At 34.5% G+C, this 11,100-nt stretch overlaps 3 protein-coding genes across 4 annotated transcripts in view; 2 read left to right on the forward strand and 1 right to left on the reverse strand.

The window, feature by feature from the left end:
• LOC107443064 (zinc finger protein 845-like) overlaps positions 1-7,883 on the reverse strand; it is a 12,315-nt gene extending 4,432 nt beyond the window's left edge. The window contains exon 1 of the mRNA XM_071186887.1: positions 5,000-7,883. Within this exon, the coding sequence (XP_071042988.1) occupies positions 5,000-5,804 (805 nt within the window). The 5' untranslated portion in view covers positions 5,805-7,883. The remainder of the gene's footprint in view (positions 1-4,999) is intronic.
• Positions 1-11,100, forward strand: part of LOC107449418 (uncharacterized) — a 314,197-nt gene that overhangs the window by 141,409 nt on the left and 161,688 nt on the right. The gene's annotated exons all lie outside the window — the stretch shown is intronic.
• Positions 9,941-10,390, forward strand: LOC139426806 (uncharacterized). The gene has a single exon (XM_071186888.1). The coding sequence runs from the start codon at positions 9,941-9,943 to the stop codon at positions 10,388-10,390; it is 450 nt and encodes a 149-aa protein (XP_071042989.1).

Below are 11,100 nucleotides of genomic sequence, written 5' to 3' on the forward strand. Positions count from 1 at the left end.
ATTCTTTCTGTGCTTGACAAAATTATGGATGAAGAGGGTAGCTCTGCGGTCCTCCTCTCCAATAAGTGCATATCTGCTCACGTTATCGGTTGCCTACTTCAACACACCTGATGTCCAGAATCTTGGGACAGTTTTTATAAAAAGTAGAAAAAGCTACTACAGAATATCAGCTTATTCTTTCTTAAGAGAGCATTCATACTGCATTGTAGAAAACCACCTATGCTTGTCCAAGGATGAAAATGATTGGGAGATTTTTTGCGAGTATTTCACTGATGAAGTCTCGTTTGCATCTCAGAATTCCCACATTCACCGAAGTCAAGCATCACTGGCTGCGTTCAGTGTGCGGTCACTTGGTTGTTGTTGTTAATTTACGCCGCACTAGAGCTGCACAATGGGCTATTGGCGACGGTCTGGGAAACATCCCTGAGGATGATCCGAAGACATGCCATCACAATTTTGATCATCTGAAGGGGGGATGGCACCCCCGCTTCGGTAGCCCGACGACCTGCACGCGAAGTCGTGCACTTTACGGTAGAACAGTTTAACGAGGACCCATACCGCACAACCTCGGTCCCTACGCAGACTGATCCAAGTGGTCACCCACCCGCACACTGACCGCAGTCAGTGATGCTTGACTTCGGTGATCTGCTGGGAACCGTGTCTTAACGATCAGTCCACTGCGGGACTAGGCCACTTGGATCAGTCTGCGTAGGGACCGAGCGTGTGCGGTATGGGTTCTCGTTAAACTGCTCTACCGTAAAGTGCTCGACTTCGCGTGCAGGTCGTCGAGATACCAAAGCTGGGGTGCCATCCCCTCCGCAGAGGATCATAATTGTGATGGCACGTTTTCGGATCATCCTGAGGGCGGTTTCCCAGACAGTCGCCAATAGTAAGGGTGATTGTGAGCCCAAGTCAAAATTCCGGAAAATTTCTTAAGTAACAAAAAAATTTAAATCGAAAAATTAGAAAAAAATTTAAACAAGGTTTTTTCTTTTTTCTCAATATTTCTTAGTTTACTTAAAATATATTTAAAATTTTACACATATCTATGATGACCTGGAGAAGTAATTGAAATTTACAAATATGTCTTTCTTTCTTGAGTTTATTATAACTATTTACTGATAAAAAATTAATATTAATCTTGAATATAAGCTTATGAAGTATCTGGCTCTCCCTTACAAACAAATAAAATAAACTGTGTTTTAAAGTTCCACCTTTGAAAATTTGATTTCCGGAAACTTTTGTGATCAATGCTTTTTTTAAACGTCTGAACATTCGATCTCCGGAAACTTCCGGATCACGGTTAGCGAAAAATATGGATTTTTTCCGAAACACTATCAGCACTGCAATAGCCCATTGTGCACCTCTATTGCGACGTAAATGAACTACAACAAATAGACCAATTTATCATTTTCGACTCAAGTGTTTCAGTTGAATTGAAACTTATGAGATTTCCCATCATGCATTGCAAAATTTACAATTTCCTCTGTCTTACAACAGTCGATGTTGCACTATGCGTCACAAAGTGCTATCGGAGACGGTCAGAAAAACAACCCTGAATATGATGGCTCTCCCGCTTTGTAGCCCAACAACCTGAGCGAGAAGTCCAGCACTTTACATTAGAACAGTTCCAGAAAAAAAAAAACGATACCGCTTACCCTTCCATCGCAGACTGATCAAAGTGGTTAGCCACAGTGTTGAAGAACTTAATATTTTTACGGGAACATAAGTCATTGCATCGTGAGAGGGACAGAAAAGGATTGACTCTTTAAAATTATAAAAAAATGACTTTTGGTCAATGTAATTACCGAATCATCTGAAGTTATCCAAGTTTTTCTTGTACTCCTGCTACCCTTTTTCTTTTATCTTACTATAGATTCTGTAATTTGCCTCTCCATTTATCAAACTAAATAAGAAAACAAATACATAAATAAAAAATGTAAATTACTTTTATCTGTATTTATTTTTTACTCCTTAAAAGAAAAGAAAAAAAATTTACAACAATGGGCTATTGGCGACGGTCTGGGGAACATCCCTGAGGATGATCCAAAGACAAGCCATCACAATTTTGATCCTCTGCAGAGGGGATACCCCGCCTCGGTAGCCCAAAGACCTGCACGCGAAGTCGAGCACTTTGCGGTAGAACAGTTTAACGAGGACCCATACCGCACACCCTCGGTCCCTACGCAGACTGATCCAAGTGGTCTCCCACCCGCACACTGACCGCAGCCAGTGATGCTTGATTCGGTGATCTTCTGGGAACCATGTCTTAACGATCACTGCGGGACCATAACTAGTAGCAAATCAAGTAATATAATCCAGTAATCAAGGTAAATTAAAACCAATATGAACATGAATGCAAACGTTTAGATCCCTGTTATTTAAAAAAAACTATTTTATCACATACTTCAAAAATATTGTGTATCACTAGTATCAACAATACTGTATTAAGTCAGATGACATTTCTGAGAAAAACTCTCATTCCATTATACTACAACAAAAAGGTTTCTCACCAGTGAAAACAAAAACAGTAAAGTTTTTACCTGTCTGAATAAAACTACAATAAATTAGATGGACCTTTAGCGGAAAAAAAAGAGGAATCTTTTAACATTAAACAAGAATATGGCTTTTAAAAAGCGTGAACATAACTGTAATTAGTTAGATAATTCTTTTTTGAAAAAGCTTTAGCTATTAAAACCCCTGCACTCTTGCAAGATTATGTATTTTACAAGGCAAAAGAAGCATGTTCCGCAAATGCAAAACAATTCCAAAGGGACCCTGTAACATTGGTAACTCTAACATCACAAGAAGCAAATTTGTGACAAAGAGCCATAGATGAAGAAATTAAAAACTTACGTAGTGCTCAAATGTGGGAACTTGTTACCAAACCACCAAATGTCAAGTTTATCAAATCTAGATGGATATTTCGGAAAAAGAACGCTTAGACAGGAGATTGTGATAAATTTAAAGCTAGACTGGTAGCAAAATGTTACATGCAAGTCCCTGGAATTGACTTTCAAGAAACATTCTCTCCTGTGATCAAATTAAAATTTATCAGATCTTATTGGCACTAACTGTGGAATTCGAAATGAATATTCATCAAATGGATATAACTGCTGCTTACCTAAATGGTACTTTAAAAGAAGACATTTACATGAAACAGCCTAAAGGAGCCATAGTGGCAGGCAAAAAACATCTTGTCTGCCACCTTAAAAGAAGCCTATATGGATTGAAACAATCTGGAAGAGAGTGGAATGCGTGTCTCGACATCTTTTTGAAAGATTATGGCTTAACACGTTCTAAAAGTGATCCATGCATTTACTATCATTCAAATTAAACACTTTACCATGGCATATATGTTGATGATATGCTTATTGTTGGAAATCCAGAAGTCATAGATATGTTTAAACTTAAGGTTAAACAAAAGTTTAGAGCAAGAGATCTTGGAGAAGCAGGTGAAATTTTATTGATGAAAGTAAAAAGGTATGCTGATGGATCTTTAACCTTAGACCAATCATCCTATGTTGAAGAAGTATTGAAAACCTGTGATGCAACCTTACTCAGAGGATCATCAACTCCCTTAGACCCTAGCGTTAAACACTATAAGTTAACCGATGATGAGTGGAAGGAAACTAAAGAAACATCGAACAAAATTCCATACAGACAGGCCATAGGCAGTTTACTGTACCTTGCCTGTGGTACCCGCCCTGATATTGCTTATAGTTCAACTTATATGAGCCAGTTTAACGAAAGATATTCTGAAAACCATTGGCGAAGTGTCATACACTTATTCAAGTATCTTAAACATACAAAACATCTTTGTTTGACATATAGAGAAACTCGAAAGAAGCTAGAAGTTTTTTCCGATGCAGACTGGGCAGCAGATTGCATTGACAGAAAATCATTTAGTGGTTACGTGGTCATTCTTGGGGGTGCTGCGGTGTCTTGGACCAGTAAGAAACAATATTGCACTGCATTGTCTTCTGCAGAAGCTGAATACCTGGCAATGACCCATGCCAGCAAAGAAGTATTGTGGACAAAGAGTTTACTGTTTGAGCTCGGTAAAGAAATGTTGTACCACCTACCATGCTAATAAATGCTGATAACCAGGCAGTTATGTTCATAGCTAAAAATCAAACTACATCTGATTGGAGAAACACAGAGATCTTAGGTATCATTTCATACGTGACAATGTAGATCAAAAAATTTTTGAGTTTCAATATATTAATTCACTAGGGATAATGTAGCTGACCTCTTAACAAAAAACATTTCGAAGACTCAGTTAGGTCTTATAGAATAACTGTGATATATAATGTATATGTGTAATGATCATTCCCGTGCCCCGGTAAGGGGGAGTGAAAGTTATATAAAACACCAGAACAGGGCATAAGGCATATTTTTAGCCAAATATTGTACACATAAAGTAATGATTAATCAATAAAACCAACGATGATAGAATCAACCAACCAGGTTACTGCAAGTTATCTAAATGATGTATTGCCTTATTTGTTCATCTGTTTTTGGCAACAGTTGTTGTTGTAATTTTAAAAAAATATCAATAGAAGCGTCTTTTTTTTCAGACAAAGTTTTTCTCATGTTATAATCTTTATTAAAATATTTCCTTTCTCAAAATGATCCGTTTATTTACAATTATAATTTAATTTCAAACAATAAGGTTTCTCACCAATATGAGCCCAATTGTGGTTTGTCAAACAAAATTTTCGTGAAAAACTCTTATAACATATGTAATACAAGAATAAGGATTCTCACTAGTATGAACATGACTGTTTTCTCAAACTACCTTTTATTGTAAAACATTTATTACATGTACTACAAGAATAAGGCTTCTCCCCAGTATGAACATGATAGTGTTCATTCAGTTACACTCCTTCTGAAAAACTCTTATTACATATAATACAAGAATAAGGCTTCTCACCAGTATGAACAGGACAGTGTTTTCTCAGATAACTTTTTAGTCAAAAACTTTTATTAGATTAACTACAAGAATAAGGCTTCTCACCAGTATGAACACCACTGTGTCTATTCAGATGCGCACTTTGAAAAAAACTCTTATCACAAAGACTGCAAGAATAAGGCTTCTCACCAGTATGAACACGACTGTGAATAGTGAGATGACTTTTTCGTGAAAAATTTTTGTTACATATACTACAAGAATAAGGTTTCTCACCAGTATGAACAAGACTGTGTTTATTCAAATGCTCCCTTTGAGAAAAACTCTTATTACATATTTTACAAGAATAAGGCTTTTCGCCAGTATGAACAGTACTGTGTTTTATCAGACTACCTTTTAGTGAAAAACTTTTATTACATATAATACAAGAATAAGGCTTCTCACCAGTATGAACAAGACTGTGTTTATTCAGATGCTCACTTTGAGAAAAAGTCTTATTACATATACTACAAGAATAAGGCTTCTCACCAGTATGAACACGACTGTGAGTAGTAAGATGACTTTTTCGTGAAAATTTTTTGTTACATATACTACAAGAATAAGGCTTCTCACCAGTATGAACAAGACTGTGTTTATTCAAATGCTCCCTTTGAGAAAAACTCTTATTACATATTCTACAAGAATAAGGCTTCTCACCAGTATGAACACTACCGTGTTTTTTCAGATTACTTTTTAGTGAAAAACTCTTATTACATATACTACAAGGATAAGGCTTCTCACCAGTATGAACAAGACTGTGTTTAGTCAGTGCACTTCTTTCTGAAAAACTCTTATTACATATTCTACAAGAATAAGGCTTCTCACCAGTATGGGTATGACTATGCTTAGTCATATTACTTTTTTCTGAAACTCTTATAACATATACTACAAGAAGGTTTCTCACCAGTATGAACACGACTTGTCAGATTACTTTTTTGTGAAAAACCCGTATTTTAAATAACTACAAGAATAAGATTTTTCACCAGACTGAATTTTAGTGTTTAGTCGGTCTTTTTCCTGAAAAACTCTTGTTAGTATAACAAGAATAAGGTTTACTTACAGGGTGATAATTATTCTGAATTAAATTAGATCTTTAATAACATGATACAAAAAAGAGCATGCTGTATCAAGTTTTTACTTAGACTGAGTTTTTAACTAAGTAAAATATAATAGTGTAGAAATATGATCACCTTACTGCAGGCATATGATTTCTGTGCATCTGTTGAGATCTATTGCATCTGTGATATTCTAGATGCATCTGTGAAAAAATTAATTTAAATTAAATTGAGATATAAATATTTTCTATTTTTCTCAATTTACTTTAATAATTGTTGAACATACCAGATACAAAACTAAATTATTTCACATTATGTTTTCTTATCACGAGTAAAATTAATGTTATTTGCTATTAGGAAGACATATTATATAAAAATGAACATGAACAATGATATTAAATGTTTTGAACATGAAATTATTAAATTTGATTTCATTAGTAATTTATTCACACAGACGCTGCAGAAATATAATTCATTATAAATGAAGAAAATCAAAAGAAGAAAAAAATTCTTTTTTTACCTTCACAAACTTAAAAGAAATATGAGAAGGCCAAAAACGTTTAATTCTATTAAATTGCCTTAACAGAATACAGAAAATATTTTCTCAGTATGAACTGGAAAATCACAATATAAATTTCTTGTGTATAAATGTCAAATCATATGTGTTTTATGAAAGTGACAGACATCTTAATTATCTGCAACTGTTTAATAATGCACTGCATGAAAAGCCCGTTTAAAGTGTTACTTAAATCAAATTATTCTTTTGATCACAATGACTGCTTAAATAAATTATTTTCATATTATGAACTCAAAACAAGTAAATGAAACTACTTCTTTAGGTACACTTTTTAGAACCGAAGTATAATGTTTCACAATAAAGTATAATTATGAACTACTCCTGGAAACTTATGAACACACAAACTACAAACATTAAATTTCCATACGTGTAAATATTTTCCCGTCAGAACATCATTGCAACTATGACACACATTGCACAGATAGTATTTGCTGTAAGTATCACAACATAGAATTTTACTGGGAACATAGAATGAGATTGCTTTTAATATTGTTGCCTTTTGCCAGAAAGAAACGACACACACTTAATGAATAGTTTATTGATGATATAAATAGTACAGAAAACACTGTCCTTTTTTTAAAAAAAAAAATGCACGCAAAATATGAATTTTATTTACTGTCAGCAAGAAGATATTTTATCATTCACATCTATTTTTCTCTGCATAAAGAAGATAATATATGAATTAGATCTGCGTGAAAATAACGTTTCTAAAGCGCTTTCTATATTGTTTCCATTACTACGATGGTAATTCACTTTACATTTGAATGATTATGGATACACAGGCTTATAAATTTAAGCCAAGTAGGAACAAATCAGAAGCAATTTTTTTAAAGCTTTTCTTTAGACAAATAGGGTTAATTAATGTCGTCTATCGGTATAGGTAAGAAAGTATGGTATAATAGTTTATCTCAGCAAAGAATTATTCAACAAACAAGTGCATATTTGCGGTAAGAGTTGTTTACGTTATCGGTTGCCTACTTCAACACACCTGATGTCCAGAATCTTGGGGCATTATTTTACGAAAGCATTTATACTGCTTTGTAGAAAACCGCAACTGCGTTTCCAAAGATGCGATTGAGAAAAGGATAGGGAGATTTTTTGCGAGTAAATTATTTCACTAATGAAGTCTCGTTTGCATCTCAAAATTCACACCCATGAGTTTTTAGCATGCACTATTTTTATGTCTTGAGGGACTGTTCCGTATCTGTAAATTACGCTCTTAGTGATGGAGCATCTCCCTATGGCGCACTGTAATTACGCCAACTTAGCAAGCAGTCTATGTTTTTGTACGCCATTACAGTCCATTCATCTACACCCGAAAAGGAAAACGCTAATAAACTCATTTCAATTTTAAAAAAAAGCTTACTCTTCATTTATGCTACCTCCGCACAGTTTGGTCCGTCGAGCCGGAGGTGATCCAGATCCTATGGAATATACGGAATACTTAACTCTTTATGATTGAATTTAATAACTAATTCATTCCAACAACAAAATATGGCAAATATAATAGCGCTAAACCGCAAGCGGGGCAGCATAAAACGCCAACTGACGAAATTAAATAATGCCCTCACAGAAAGACAAGACAATATGGACATTTCTGAGCTCCTGGCTCAATTGGATATTGTGCTTAGTATCCGACAAAAATTCGAAACGCTAAAAGATGACTACTACAAAATCGTAGAGGAAAAAGATTTTCAGAAAGTCCAGGTCTCTCTCTTCGAAGTGGATGACGACATTCAAAAATTAGAGGTAACTCAAAACCTCTATTAATTAAAAACTATAAACATTGACAATGCGCAAAATCAAAGTGGTGATAGTTCTATTATCACTGATCAGCCTAAAAAAGCGTTTAAACTTCCGAAAATCCCATTTCCGTTTTTCAGCGGAAAATTCGAAGAATGGAACTTGTTCAAAACGCAATTCAATAACCCAATTAGTGAAACTCTTGAACTTTCTGACCATGAAAAACTGCATTATTTCTAAAATCATAGAAACTGTTAACGATTACTTTCCTTCTCTATTTAAAGCAATAGAACAACGCTACGAAAACAAAAGAATAATTGTTGACTGTCACATCAAAAACATTTTAAATAACCATCCCTTAAAGCATGAATCAGGCAAAGATCTTCGTAATATATTGGATAACATTTTGAAGAACCTCAGATCATTAAAAATCTTTGATTTCGAACGAGATAAATTATTCAACTCTTATTATTAAATATTGAAACACAACGATATGCCTGAATTTGATAATTTTCTCGAATTCTTAGAAAGGAGATGTCAAATTTTAAACAATATTCGAACTAACATTCCATCTAAATTTAATCCCGATACATCGAAATCTTTTTTTGTCAAAACAAACAAATCTCCTAAGATGTCCTAAATTGTGTATCGCTTATAAAATACAAACACGTGCAATATCATTGCAATGCATTTAAAGAAATGAAGTTATGCGAAAGGTTAGATTTAGTTACAAAAGAATCGCTTTTGTAAAAATTGTTTAAGTGATTTTCACCTATTATCCAAATGTAACTCTAAAGGTTCTTGTTTCGTTTGTAAGAAAAAATTAAATCGTCACACACCGTCAAACATTAGTCAGTTTGATGAACACAGCAATAATATAGGTCAGAGATGTATGGGGATATAATTCAAACCCTGAAGAGGCGTCCTTTGACTCAGCTAGCGAGAGTTTTTTCCTCTCCTCTTTCGCAGCAGACTTCTTGGGATTGAAAAAAGAAAAAATAATCACTCCGGTTTGCGGTTTGAATGATAGATCATTAAATATAAAGAAAAAAGTATCTGCTTTTTTATCGAATGAAAATAAGGATTCGCATAGCGAAATAGATTTATTAATTGTTCCCAATAAAACAAATTTCACACCTTCTAAAAAATTAAATGCTTCGAACTTAAACATTCCCAGGGAAGTTAAATTAGCTGATCCATCATTTTTTATTCCTCAAAAAAATAGACATTCTATTAGGCGTAGAATTATCTTTTCATTATTGAATGACGATAAAATGAAACTGGCAGACAGCTTATTCTTTCAATCAAGTTGCTTCGGTTATCTTGTTTCAGACAATAATTTTTATAACACTCCAAAACATTGTTTTTTTAACTAGAAACTTAAACATTCTTCATAAAACTCTCAAACACTTTTGGGAAATCGAAACAAACGAAACTTGCAGAAAGTATTGTGACGAACATTTCGCGAAATCGTATTATAGAAAACTGGATGGTAGATACGTTGTAGAAATGCCATTCAAACTTGATTTTTCCGAAGAAATGCTAGGAAATTCTTAGACAGTCGTATCAAAAAGACTAGATCAGTTATGGACGCATTTAGAACGCGATCCCGCCATGCAAACGTTTTATTCAGATTTCCTCAGCGAATATAAATTATTACAACATATAGAAGAGGTGAAGGAAAATTCAGATGTCGAAACTGGATACTATCTACCACATCACGGTGTGTTACTCCCATCAAACAAAACTACTAAACTTCGTGTAGTTTTCAACGCGAGTTCAAAAACGTCTAGTGGACATTCTTTAAATGATTTACTGTGCAAGGGAGGAGTGCTTCAGGAAGATCTTTTACCGATCCTAATTAGATTTAGAAAACACGCTTATGCTTTTACAGCAGATATAAAACAAATGCTCAGGATGATAGAGGTAAATCCTTCGCAAACCAAGCTTCAAAGAATTCTATGGAAGAACAGTAAAACCGTACCAACTAAGGTTCATGAGTTGCGAACTGTTACATACGGAACCGCATCCGCTCCATACTTAGCAACAACTTGCCCTAGATGAGCAAAAGGACTTTCCTTTAGGGTCAAAGACAGTACTTCAAGATTTCTATATGGATGATTGCCTCTCTGGTGCTCCATAACTTAGCGAGTACGAAAAACTCAAATCAGAATTAACACAGCTGCTTCAACGAAGAGGCATGACTTTGCACATATGGTGCTCCAACAAGACTTCATCAACGAAACTTAAGAAATTCTCGCTTGACCGAAATTCTGATGAGATAATGGTCAAAACTTTAGGAATGTCTTGGAACAGTTTAACTGATTCATTTACTTATAAGGTTACCTCCAGATTACAACTACACCAAACGAGATGTGCTTTCACAAATAGCTTGTATCTATGACCTGTCATTGCCAAAGCTAAAATATTCATGTAGCAATTGTGGCTGTTGGACTGGAATGAAATACTATCTCCAGATGTGTCCAAACAATGGGAAAACTTTTCCAGATATAGAATCCATTCATGTTCCTAGATGTTTCATGCAAGGTTCGCAGTGTTGCACGGATTTGCAGACGCACCTTCAAAGGCTTATGGAGTAGTCAGGGCCGGATTAACCTATAGGCACGTGCCTACGAAAAACTTGGGAGAAAAAAATTTGTTGACAAAAATAATTTAGCTTTGAAAACAACAAGTGTATTTTGCACAAAATTATGAAGATACAAATAAAAATATAATATTTTTCGGTAATAAATTATTTTGCAGAATCTTATGAT

The sequence above is a fragment of the Parasteatoda tepidariorum genome, chromosome 10 (genome assembly GCF_043381705.1).
Source record: "Parasteatoda tepidariorum isolate YZ-2023 chromosome 10, CAS_Ptep_4.0, whole genome shotgun sequence".
Lineage (NCBI taxonomy): Eukaryota > Metazoa > Arthropoda > Arachnida > Araneae > Theridiidae > Parasteatoda > Parasteatoda tepidariorum.